The following is a 13,566-nucleotide window of genomic DNA, read 5'->3' on the forward strand; positions in this document are numbered from 1 at the left end:
GGAGATACTTCTGTAAAATCCTGGGCATCTCATCTCTACTACCTGTATTTTCCGTTCAAGTTCTGCTGTAAGGATCTGTGTCTCGCACACATACAGAAAAATGGAGATGACCAATGTGTGCAGCAGTTTCAGTTTGGATTCCAGGGAGATATTCTAATTCCTCCAAATTGGCTTTAGCTTTGCTGCCACTGCTGCTGCTGTTTGCGCAGTTCTTGCCAGAATTTCTGCCTTTGATCCTTCATCAGTGATGATTACCCCCAAATAATTGAACTGTTTCACTGTCTCCAGCTCTTGTCCAGACAGTGATATGTGAGCTGATCCCATCACATTTGTATGTCATTAGCTTGATTTTTCTCTGCACTGATTTCCATGCTGTATTTTGTGGAGGTTTCATCCAATCATTTCACAAGGTTGGCAAGTTCATTTTCGCTGCTTGCCAGGCCGTCAATGTCATCAGCGAACCAAAGATTTGAGATTGTTTGCCCCCCAATGCTCACTGTCCATAAGTGATACTCTAGGGCATCAGTCATTACACGCTCCAAGTTGATGTTGAACGGTGTGGGCAAAAGAAGGCAGCCTTGCTGGACTCCAACAGTGGTGTGAATCCACTCTCCTATTGTGCCACTGACGAGACCTACGCTGCTGGCCTTGGTATACAGTTGTTTAATGGTAAGAATAAGCTTACGACCAACGTTGTAATTCTTCATGGTTGCTCAGAGAGCTTCATGCCATACTCTGTCAAATGCCGCCTTCTTGGTCGTCAGAAGATCTTCATGTGACCCAGTGCCAGGTGTATTGTTCCATTTAATACATGAGTTCTTTCAACCTCCCTATTTGTCTCAATGTCCTTACATTCCATGTGGCTATGGTGATGTTATCTCTTCCACCGATCCTCTTTGTTGGGGTTACACCAGTAGCACACTTGTTGCATCCATCCTGGTGGGAGACAGGTGGCACGGTCATTACTAACCCGGGCTGCAACCAATCCGGTATGGACATGGTTGACTTGCTCATCATCTGTTGTCTTGGACAAATTTATAACCTGGTGGAGCCCATTCCTCTCCAGGCAGCCCCCTTTTTGTTGCCTCTTACGACATGCAGGAAGAGCAGTGGGCCTATTCTGTCCCCAAACCCACAGGGGAAATGTTAGGGTACAAGGATAAAAAACTGATTTGCCTAGCTGTGGCTTAATATTGTACAGAACACTAACCTGCACTGCCTGACTCTGCATGAATTGAATGTTTCTGATATAGAAGACTGCAGTTCGTCTGAGAGCATTAGGGAACCATATAATATAACTGCTAAATACTATGAGCCTCATAGTACTGCTTCCCAGTGACCCACTCAGAACAGAGAGGATCTAGTTTCTCCCAGTAAGAGGCTTCTTAAATTCACACTGATTCTTGGTTTTGAGAGAGCTGTTCTTGGATACAACACTAGGCCCTCCCAGCATCTGGAGAAATTGTCCTGGCATCCCCCTTGGCATCTGATGGGTATAGGAAGTGGAATAAATTGAGCTTGGAAAAGATTTGCACTTTTTCCTTATGGGGTGAACAGCTATTGCTCAGAAATGAAACTGATATTAAAATATCATATGGTGATATGATACATCTAGTTGCTATATAAGTTGTGGCACCCTAGAGAGATTCAGAAGGCAGAGGGCAGGCTACTGTATTATACTCCCTGGGCAAGAACTTTTCTTTTAACCTGAGGGAGCTACAGCTTGAGTGCCTTGGCTGACTGCAAATCTAGCATACAGGGAGAAAGGCAATCTGTCACATAGATATGCCCCAGATGCCTACTGTTTTATACATGAAGATGAACACCTTGAACTCAACCGAAAAAAAAAACTTATTAGAAGCAGTGCAGATTACAGAGCAGAGTGCAATGTGCTCCCTGCATCAAAGCACAGTTTAATAAGCAGGCACCAGTATTCTGCACTAACTTTCAGCTTCCAAGTGGTCCTAACACATAGTATGCAAAGTGAGTTTAATTTTGAGCTGAGAAGGTTGTGAATAACCATAGAAAAGTCTGCACTGAAAAGAAAAGCTTGGACACTTCTTACTCAATGCAGAAAGAAGAAAATCTTTCTGGCCACAGTTACTACCTGTATATCCAGCCATCTCCTAAATCAGTAGAGATACCCAAGAGTGTGTTGTGGGGTGCTAACAGAACAGTTCTTCCCTTGAATACGCTTAGGCCATGACTTACCCTCCCTTTGATAGACTATTTCAAATCCTAATAGCTTTTTGTGAGGAGAAACCCTTCCTTGTATCAAGGCCATACCACACCCTCTGTCTGTGGCCACAGGTGATGCTGCTTCTGTGGGGTCTGAAAATGGCTACTCCTAAATACTTGTGTGATTCCTTAAGATATTTCATACATTGCAGCATCCGTCAGTTGCTTTTTCTTAAGACCGTGATCAATGAATGGAATCTTTGCTTATAGAAACGTGGCTCATCAGAACAAGTGCAAAACTGGCAGGTCACATTCTATAGAGCTCCTTTGGAGCAGCCACAGCAGTAATGCTAGAAGGGCACAGAAATTCTATTTCCAGAAATCTTTGTTTTTCCCTAAAAATATAGTTTAAAGTAGCTCTGGTTAAATGCAGGTCTGAGTCAGATGTAAGTCAAATTATCTTCCAGTTTTCTGTCCTGCTAGCAATGTTCAGTTATGTCATTTTAGAACTCTGTTGTCCAGGCCTTCATTTTCAGTCCTTAGCATGTGTACTATGGATTTTCCATTCCTCAGCATTGATATGAAATGCATTAGTGTTTAGCTTGAAGATAGGTCAACCAACTGGTGCCATAGGATGAACCTGAGACTCTGACAACTTTAATTTTCTAAGAGGACCTGCCTTTCTCATTTCTGCTCACTTTAAACCAGTTACATTCATAAGTGGTGATGAATTAGTGTTTCACTTTGTTTTCTTATGGACAGTCACTTCTTTTTCTTTGGTAGTATGCATATGGTGGTTCTTGGTTGAATTGAATTGTTTCTTCATGGCAATGTTTTCCAAGTTAGTCCCTTCTATTTAGATCTGCTCTCGGTTGTTTGTGCCAAGTTTTCTAGAAGCATCAACATTAAAATATGCAGAAGAGAACTTCCATAGGACTTGTTTGGATCACTAGTAGCTTTGACAAATTTTGTTGCTTCAGGTCAAAATGATTTAAGTAAACTTATATATGTCCATAGATACTTTCAATGTTTTTTGCATGAAATAAATGAAGCAAACACCTACTGTATTGTTTTAAAGACAAACTGTTGATGAATATTCAAAGAATTGTACACCTGATTTTCAGTGGTGCTGAGCTCTTGCAACTCCCATTTATTTGAATTGCAGGTGAAAGTCAGGCCCTATGTTTGATTGAAATGAACATTGGGTAGTAGTGCTTTTTAAAGTGTTAGGTAGTCTAAATTCTTAAAATATATTTCGCAGTTACAGCGTTAGCTGCACCTCCATCTCCTTTGAGGTGTGTTTGAGTGCACACCCTCCGGTGCCATGCTTCAGACATTTACCTATCCCAGCAAGGAAATTTGCAGTTCTCCCACTCTTAGGCCATGGACATGGGCTGTAGTAGTCTGCGTATCCACCAAGCTTATCCAGTGAGTCTGACTGAGTATGGACACCTGCATTTCTTCCCTTTGGGAGTAGTGGTATGTAGTGACTGAACAGCTTACTTAAAACAAAAGTTTTATATAGCAGTAGGAATAAAGCATTAGAGAAAAAGGATTTTAAAACAGTCTACATGCATGTCTAATATAGCTAGAGTGCTATCAGTGAGAGTACTGCATGATGGTGGCCTAGCCATCTCCGCTGTTCTTGGGCTTTGGCCTTTCCTCATCAAACCTAGCTTTGTAGGTTGACTGGAGAAGCAAAGACAGAATCATCAAAGTTCTTGCATTGCTCCTTGGGAGCTAAATGTTTGCTGGTAGTAAGCTTTGTGGAGCGATTCTTCTTTTTCCTGCCTGTTGTCCAGAAAGACCTCTCCCGAGTTAAACCAGTATATTCATATAAGAGACACTATACTAGTAACGACAGGTTTCAGAGTAGCAGCCGTGTTAGTCTGTATTCGCAAAAAGAACAGGAGTACTTGTGGCACCTTAGAGACTAACACATTTATTATAGCATAAGCTTTCGTGAACTACAGCTCACTTCATCGAATGCATCCAATGCTCTAAGGTGCCACAAGTACTCCTTTTCTTTATTCTAGTAACCAGGCCAACATAAAGTATTAATAAATTACTACAGGGCAGCTCCAAATCCATCACAACATTAAATACTTCTGGTAACTGTGAATACAGATATATGTAAAGAGAGAAGATTTTTAACCACCAAGTTAATAAGTCATGTGTCATTTGAAAATAGTGGCATAAAATGTTGCTCTATCATACCACTAGAATCAATTTCCATATGTCTTTACCAATGCATGCACTAGATTGGGTAAGGCCAAAAGAATATCAAGACCTGACAGACAGACCAACTTTGAAAATAACTACGGAAGCTCTGGCTATTAACAGATTCTATGTTAAATTAAAAAAAAAAAACTGTTGCCTGGATTGAGGAAGACTGTAATATCTGAAGTGGTGTTACTGCTTTTTGATGCAGTACATGATAAAATGTCAGAATTCCATGTCTTTTTATAGCAGGTGTGTCTAAAGTGTAATCAGCAGGCCAAAACCGAGCACAAGGGTTCACAAGTCAACTTGTGGCAACCTTCATCCGTAATGAATTATGTGGACTTTTGTGGATATTTTTTGTTCAGAAATTTAAAAATAACAGGAGAGCTGCCAGTTATCCCAATCTCTCTTCTGTGTTGCTGTATTAGTGAGAGACATTTTCATGCATCAAGATATTTTGGAGGAACAGGGTACTGCTATAATACAGATCCAAAAGAACTATCCAAAAAGTGCATGAAAACAAATGTGGATATTTTAATTTCACCAGCATCAGGTTATAATGTACTCATAATTTAACCAAATTAAACCTCAAGTTTTCATGATTGACGCTGGTGAATCAGCAGAGTTTTAGTTTAACTGAAAGAGAGTTAATTTCTTGTCATCATAAACTTATTTATATACTTTCCCTTTTTTCCTATTGCTTCAAATGACATGCTTAATATTCGTCTGGCCTTGAAGAAAGCAGCGAAATGATCAGTTTTTTTCACCTAAAGAAAATTATAGTGCTATCAATCCAAACCATTCTCCTTCCAAACAGTTTTCAATTGCAGATTAAACTCAAAAGGTAAGTACAAGAAGAAGGCAGGAAAATGGATTATCAAAAGATCATAGAAAAATTCTAACTATTCTTGACTGGAATGAAAAACACGAAAAAATACAATACCACGAGTCTACAAAAAGGTCATCTCAGAGAAACAGTGCTTATAGCGCTATATTTAGAGGACTGAAGTCAGTAGGAGTTAGACTTGAGTAAGGATTGTACAAATGGGCCCATAGTAAATTGCCTGAAATAATTAAACTTTTCCATACACAGCTATTGTCTTGAAAATTTGTGTATATGTTAAGTCTAGGAAGCCAATGTCTCCGCATGTATTAAAAATCTGGAAGGAGCAGAGAGCTGGTTATTCAGAAAGCTAGAGAAGTATGTATCCTTCTTTGAACAACCTGGAGGGAGCTAAACACAAGTATGGCTAAGAGTACACGAAAAGGGGTAATAGTGGCTCTGCAATGGACTTGCAATGTAGCTTCTGAAAAGCTCTGCTTATGGTGGTAATGTATTGACATATTTATGGGGTTATCAATCAGGTAGGACATTTTAGAACAACTGTGTTCTGAGATCATGCCTTATAATAAATATCCATTTCCTACTGCCTGAAGAAAAATGCTGCCAGTGGTTCCCCCAGCATGACTGTGGATTCATGAGCCACTTCTTGCTACAAGGGCAACAGGTGTGCTTGGAAAGCTCAGAGTTGGCCGTTATTTCTTTAGGGATATAGCAAGATCTATGGGGTATTTGCATTTTGTTCCAAAATGTCTTACAGATTTTCAGGCTCTGCAAAGTTGTCAGGCTCTACCCTCTACTACTTTCAGGCTGCCTCAGACTTCGCCCACAAGTGGGCAACATAGTGATGTGCTTTCTACCCCATGAAACTGGCACAATGTTTGTTACACATTTCCCCCCCGCCCCGCCCCCATCAGTGGGAATGGAAATATTAGCCCAGAATTCTTAATCTTCATTAGCACTGAGTACATTTCCTATATCCTCTTCTTCTTCCTCCCTGAAGGCATGAATATGTGGGGGTCACGAAACAAGATAGTCTTTCACCATAATACTTATGTTCATAAATTCAGGCTGGGAATAAACCTATTGATAGACACCATGTTGAAAAAAAATGCTCTCAAGGATATCAGTTAATGAGCTTGGGCAGCCTATGTGCTATACAGCCTCTACATAGTTCTTCCCACCCACCACAGAAAAGGTCTTTGTTTAACGTATAACATGGGACATGTCTTTTAGCCAGTCTCAACTATTTGAGTGCTAAAATTAAAAGTATAGCAAGAAATTGATAGTTACACGGTGCAAATGAGTCTCTATCCTTTTTGGCAACCTGTCTTGCATCCTGCTACTCTAGCACCATTGATTTAATATGGGGTTGAGTGAGGGACCATAAGAAGTGATTATAGGAGGTGGAGGGGAGAGACAAATTCTGAATTGGTTTCTCTCTCCCATATCCCCATCTTGCAATATTCATTTTTTGTGGATAGTCTTTCTTCCCTCCTGTCAGGGTTCCCTCCCCACTCTGAACTCTAGGGTACGGATGTGGGGACCCGCATGAAAGAACCCTTAAGCTTATTTTTACCAGCTTAGGTTAAAAACTTTCCCAAGGCACAAATTCTGCCTTGTCCTTGAACAGTATGCTGCCACCACCAAATGATTTAGACAAAGAACATCGAAAGGACCACTTGGAGTCCTATTCCCCCAAAATATTCCCCCAAGCCCTACACCCCCTTTCCTGGGGAAGGCTTGAGAATAATATCCTCACCAATTGGTACAGGTGAACACAAACCCAAACCCTTGGATCTTAAAAGCAAGGAAAAATCAATCAGGTTCTTAAAAGAAGAATTTTCTTTAAAGAAAAGGTAAAAGAATCACCTCTGTAAAATCAGGATGGTAAATACTTTACAGGTAATCTGATTCAAAACGTAGAGAATCCCTCTAGGCAAAACCTCAAGTTACAAAAAGACACACAAACAGGAATACACATTTCCTCCAGCACAGTGAATTTCACAAGCCAAAACAAAGAAAACCTAATGCGTTTTCTAGCTAGATTACTTACTAACTTTACAGGAGTTGGAGGGCTTGCATCCTTGATCTGTTCCTGGCAAAGGTATCACACAGACAGACACAAGCGTTTTCCCCTCCCTCCAGATCTGAAAGTATCTTTTCCCCTGACTGGTCATTTGGGTCAGGTGCGAGCCAGGTTACTTGAGCTTCTTAACCCTTTACAGGTAAGAGGATTTTATAGTACTGTATCAGAGCTTCTTAACCCCTTCCCTTTATATTTATGACACCTTAATCCTGGTGAGAAGATTTAGTATTTGGCCCAATATCTTTGTTCTGTTTCTTAGTTCCATGTTCCCTTTGTGAGCTGTCAGCTGGGAGCACAGGGGATCAAGGACTTTTAAGATTTCTTTGACTGGCTGTCATTTTTTCTGGCAACCTGTCACCACTCCCCAGCCATACCTCAGGGAAGAACAGTGCATGCTCATGGTCTCCACAGCATCCAACACGCTGTGTAAGCAGCGTACGTTTGCCACTGAGTGATGATTTCCTCTGCAAGATTTTTCTAATATTCAGAGACTGTGAAGCCTGGCACTTGGGAGCCTCCTGGACCCAGTACTTGGCTTATAGAGAACCTGGATGCAGTGCAATACTATTTATTGCAAAATAAATCAAAGTCCCCAATTGTTTTCATTCATTGCAGTGTCCAAATTGCAATTTTTCATGTCGTGAACTTCCACTTAGAGCGAAAGTGGTCTTCAAGAAAAAAACGCTTAACTGTAAGAGGGTCCCTGTGTGTGTGTTCTCACTTGGTATGTACCATATCATATGTGTACATTTGTATTTTTGCATGTGGCATGTGTGTAATAATAATCCAAACAATTCATTGCGCCTGCTCTAAAAATGTAGTGTCTTACAATGGGACTCTTTTTTTTAAAAAAAAAAAGATTTACTATGGAAGTTCATGGGTGAGGGGAAAGAATTTGTAGATGCTGCCTCCCTAATGCACTGTGCTCTTTCTAAATTATTTGTCTAGTGAGAAGGCGCTTAGAAGGGAACAGCAATGAAATGTCACAGGACAACAGCTTCACCGATGACATAGACCTCACATCAGAGGAGTCACCACTGCCTGTTGTATCTGATGTGGCACAGTAAGTGGAATAATGGCTTTTACTGGATAATATAAACATCAGCTAATGGTGGGGGACAATGCTATATACTGAATAGAAGTTCTTTGCGTGTGTTTTTTTTTTTTAACACACTTGCAGTTAGCTTAAAGCTAAGAGCTGTTACTAGTATAATGTATTGGGACAGAAAAAACTGTTCTTTAAGCCATAGTTAGGAGATCTGATGATTTTGGTTTGTGACTTCATCTTTTGAGTCCAGTAAAAATGTTTCCTGAGACTGATTCTCAAGGGCCGCTTCATAAATTCAGGCAGGTTTCTGAATGGGTCTGATCTCCAAAATCCCCTGAATGCATTGAATGTCCATTGTAGGTCATAATGAAACACTTGTGTGTGGGCATGACCTGAAAGGAAGGAAACTACTGTTGAAAGGACAATTGAAGTGAAATGTTTGCCTCCAAGAGGAAATGCACTTGTGGGATGTTACCCCAAAGGTAGTGTAGACACTTAAACAGCTATAAGAAAAGGAGTACTTGTGGCACCTTAGAGACTAACAAATTTATTTGAGCATAAGCTTTCGTGAGCTACAGCTCACTTCATTAAACAGCTATGTTCATAAAGGAATTATGTGGATATACTTAACAGGGAAACAGCGCTTTCCAGAATTAGAGGGTAGAATAATTTAATGCAGTTCTAACTGTCACTGGGTAGGACCTGAGGAGCACGTCTACACTCAGTGTCCATTGCAGGGATTCTGATTTCCTGAAATTGCTTATCCTATCGCTTACCTTTTGGTATCACAAGTGCATACATCAATACCATTTGATAGAACCACACCGCACATTGGCAACTCTGCAGCAGTGCATTCAGGGACTCCGAAACATCCGTCCTATCATGTTCAAGTCTCTTGCTGAATGTGGTGACTTTGGGGATAACTTTCAAACCTGGGGAAGCACATTGGCGATTGTAGCTGGCACTGACTGAACCAGTGAAGCTGTGAGGCTTGTGGCTTTGTGTAAAGCTGAAGTGCAACTAATGTAATCTATACTTATTTAGCCAGACCTCAACAAAATGCCTCATCCTAGGTGCTGCAGCCAATACTTGCGATTAAAAACTCCCGTGATAGCAGTGGTGTGTGGCCAAAAGGTACGTTACAAGAGGTGCAATCTCGAGGCATTCTACACAATGTCTTTTTTTTTTTTTAATTACTTTTTGTCTAGTGTAGACAGAGCAGAAGGAATCTAAAATCTCTTCTGGCTGTGTGTAGTGCTTTTACTTGTATGTCCCTCTCAGGGATAAGGATGTATTGGTTTTTCATCCGAGAAATCCATGAAGCATAAATCTTGCTGCTTAATATGTGAATGTGTTGTTAAACTGAAAAGTGATGGTGGTTTTTAATGTCAAATGTGAAAACTAGCCTGTCTTCACATTTGGAAAGGAAAGTATGAAAGTGGCTTAGTGAGGAAGTTCCATGACTGAGCCTTTGGAGTATGACAAATTGATGGCTGGAAAATAAGGTTACATTTACATTTTTTGCAGTGACGTTGTAATTTGTTAAACTCTGGTACTCCATGTGCAAGTGACTCTTGCATTTGAGTTATCTTCTTCCAAGTAAGGGGGGGGGGCTAAAAGCCCTGTTTTGTGAGTTAGATACAGTGAGATTACATTCCAGCTGCTATTGGGTGCAGAACAATGTTATTCCCAGCACAATGCTGTACATATTTGTCAGTCTAATGTAATGTATTGCCTAGTAAAATTCTAAAGAATGGCGAAGTGCTGATGAAAGAATGCTACAATGAACTAATAAGATTTGCAGTATTGTTGCTCCATTGCATTCCATAGCAGATATATACTATAAAAGATGTACACGGCACATCAGTTCACAGAAAAGATGGAATTCCAGTTGGAAATATTTTTCAGGGTGAGGCAGAGCTGTTAAAGGACTCTTATTGCAAGACTGGAATTTGCCTCTTTCTAAAACACTTGGTGTGACACTACAGTTTGATTTCGCTCCTTCAAGAGGAGGAATCCTTTTCCAGCAACCACCTCTAAATCTTCAGTATGAGCTGAGCATATTTTTTTCAAATTGCTAATTGTAGGATTGTAGAGTTGGATCTATGAGCATGCGAGGCAGCTGCTGGAGAAGATGGCCTTGAAATTAACTTACCGGTAAATGTGTTTTTTTGGGGGGGCGGAGGGAGAACCTTTTAGCTTTTTATGTTGTACATAGGTTTAAAAAAAAAACGCTAGGATTGAATGTTTTCACATTTTTTACAAATATTTACATGAAAACCAGCATTGGTTAGCTAAAAATTGGCAATTAGATAAATCCATTATGTATCTGTTATAAATCAGATGGGGTAAAGATATCCAAAAACTTTTGGTAAATTAGTTCTTTCCATCCCACAGATAAAGGATCATGAATAACAACATCACAGTAAAAGCTGTTTTTTACCCACGAAAGCTTATGCTCAAATAAACCTGTGAGTCTTTAAGGTGCCACCGAACGCCTCGTTGTTTTTGTGGATGCGGACTCACCCGGCTGCCCCCCTGATACTTGGCTGTAAAAATGCTGCCATGTGCTGCTGTTACCTGCCTTCCTTATTTGTGTATTCCCAGCTGTAGCAGCTAACTCTTGAATTTAGCACACATTTAATGAAGCCCTTACAGTTTAATGGGGGGTGTTCTAAATTTTTAAAGAGGCACTCGTTATTTAAGTCAGTTTTTTTAAAATAGCCATATGGAGCTCCATAGCAAACAAAAGTTTTGTGGATTTAGTCAATAATAAAGATAGTGAATTGCATGGTAACTTACAGTTAAGAGGTGAGATTTGAACTCCTGGTCCCCTCTTTCCCAGTTCAGGGAATTTTTCTAAGCTTAGAGGTATCTGGTGAAAATCTCCCCGCCTTGCCCACTGTAAGTGAATGGCATTCACCCTGCAGCAGATTTGTCATCAGATTAAAATTGAATGGGTTTGCCTTTTGTGACTAAAAAGTTATAAAAGTCTTTGAAGACAATCACTCCCAATGTGCAACTGATATTCTATGAAACAGCACAAGAAAAGCAACCATATGCCAAAGAACAGGTCCCAGAGGGTTTTAGATAGCTTGCAAAGGGAGACAATCCAGTGGGGGAAAAAAATCACCAAAGCAATTCATTTTTCATCAAACAACCATGGACATCAAAATTGCTCAGTTTCCATTCTGTGTTTTTAGTTTCTGCTGGTTCAATAAGATTTGATCTGTAACCTGTGTTAGAGTTCAATTTTAACAACTTTAACTATGGTGAAATTACTGCTGATACAAGAGCAGCATGATAATCATTAGTGCTTGAATAGCAACTTTAGGGTGGTTGCATTGTTTGCTTTAGAGAGATTTTAGTGATATTAACTTTTAAAAATCAACAAGGAAGGTTGTTTAGCAAATGCAACACTTGTACTAACATAATAGGCCATTTTAACAACCATGCTGGTTCATGAATTTAGATGGATTTGTACAATGGCTGGTGCGTACTGTGAGGCTATACTGTACCTGAATGAAGCTACCCTAAAGCATCTAAATACAAATTTAATCCAGGGGCTTTTCTGTGTTTACATGAAGCTTGGACTTTGAAATTCATGCATGCACTATAGAATATTTGGTATTTAGCCAAAACACTGTTAGATCTGCAAAAGAATTGTTTATGTAAGCTAACAAGGTGTGTTTTTCAAAGTAAAACGTGTTTACTTTGAACTAGTAAATGTATCAACATACATAGGGGCCTCATCCTGTTGGCTCTACCCATGTGATTGTCCCACTGGCTTTAAGTGGACTTATATACATGAATGGGGCAAGTAAAACTTGACTCACATTTACTGGAGAAGCCAGAGATGCAGCTAAAGGAATCATTCAGGTAGATAATATCTTTACTGAAAAGTGTGACTTGCTGGGTGAACAAAACATTTTAAAAAGTACCGAAACTTGCATTTACATGTCATAACCATTAGTATATCTTTACAGTAGAGATCATGATGGCTAAATGAAATCATAATCATGTTCCAACTTTCTATAAGGTTTTTCTCATTAATATGGTTGAAACCATGACAACCACAACCATTCATTAATGTAAATTTTCTTTTTCTGGGAAACCAAAACATGCTAAAGACCACTGGGGTCATGAACAGGTGTCAGGGGTTTATGACAGCCGTTCTTTTTCTTGATAACCAAATAAGAGGAGGGACCCAGTTAGATCCCTGCTAGATGGGAAAGGATTCCTGGCGGGGGGAGGGCAGTGTCCCAATATGGAAAAAGGTTGAAAAGCACTGCTTCAGGCTATGAGATTCCCTAGTAGTCTGTAGCACAGTTCTGTAATTTTAACTCAGGTGAAATAAATTCCTATTCATACTGGTCAGGGAAATTGTACGAGAATCATTAGCAGCAACTGTGTTCAAACATGATCATTGATATCCGTTATTTGTTCAGTTCTAGTAATGCTGTTATCAATCCATGCATGCCTCTCTATGTCAAATGCATGTCTGGACTGAGGGCGCAGTATGGTATTTCATTTTAAAAAAATGTTAGGTTTATGCATGTTAAATTGAATCAGATTCTGTCAATATGTTTTGCTACAGTACATCTGTAATAAATGGGAATGTACAGGGAACATGCTCAACACAAGTAGGGAATAGAAATGCAACATTTTAAAGTTTTCTGTTAAAAACAATGCTATATCATTGTTCTGAGTAGTGTTTTTCATCTTCAGTGTCAAGAACACGAGTTTTCATCATAAGTGTTAATTTCACTTTTAGGTAAACACAATTCTACTTAATATACCATTATAGCAAATACACATTAATGTATTCAGCTTGTCTGACAACTGTAGCATGTCCTTATGCAGATTGCAAATTTAAGTATTCTGCATTTGTGCAAACCCTAATTATGGAGCTCCTGTTCTGACCAACATACCCAAATAATGGATATCCTTAACACGCATTATTTGTGCTATCTTTTAGCAGAAGTGTAAGCAGGTAAGTGTTCATATGTGATATACCTATCTCTTGGCATGACCCTTCTTGAAACCCCTTCATTTTGTATATGTATTATATACATACATACCCTACACTACTGTGTCTTGAAATTTGTGATGGGGCTGCATCATTTCTTTTGTTTTGTTCTTCTTGAAAGCTACATTTTCACTCCGAGTTCTGCTTGTTTTAAATAA

General features: G+C 39.6%; 1 protein-coding gene across 1 annotated transcript in view; it reads left to right on the plus strand.

Moving 5' to 3' along the window:
• LOC141975625 (potassium voltage-gated channel subfamily KQT member 1-like) overlaps positions 1 to 13,566 on the plus strand; it is a 737,650-nt gene that overhangs the window by 151,898 nt on the left and 572,186 nt on the right. The window contains exon 11 of the mRNA XM_074936161.1: positions 8,280 to 8,394. Coding sequence (XP_074792262.1) covers positions 8,280 to 8,394 — 115 coding nt within the window. The remainder of the gene's footprint in view (positions 1 to 8,279; positions 8,395 to 13,566) is intronic.

Source organism: Natator depressus, chromosome 1 (genome assembly GCF_965152275.1).
Source record: "Natator depressus isolate rNatDep1 chromosome 1, rNatDep2.hap1, whole genome shotgun sequence".
NCBI lineage: Eukaryota > Metazoa > Chordata > Testudines > Cheloniidae > Natator > Natator depressus.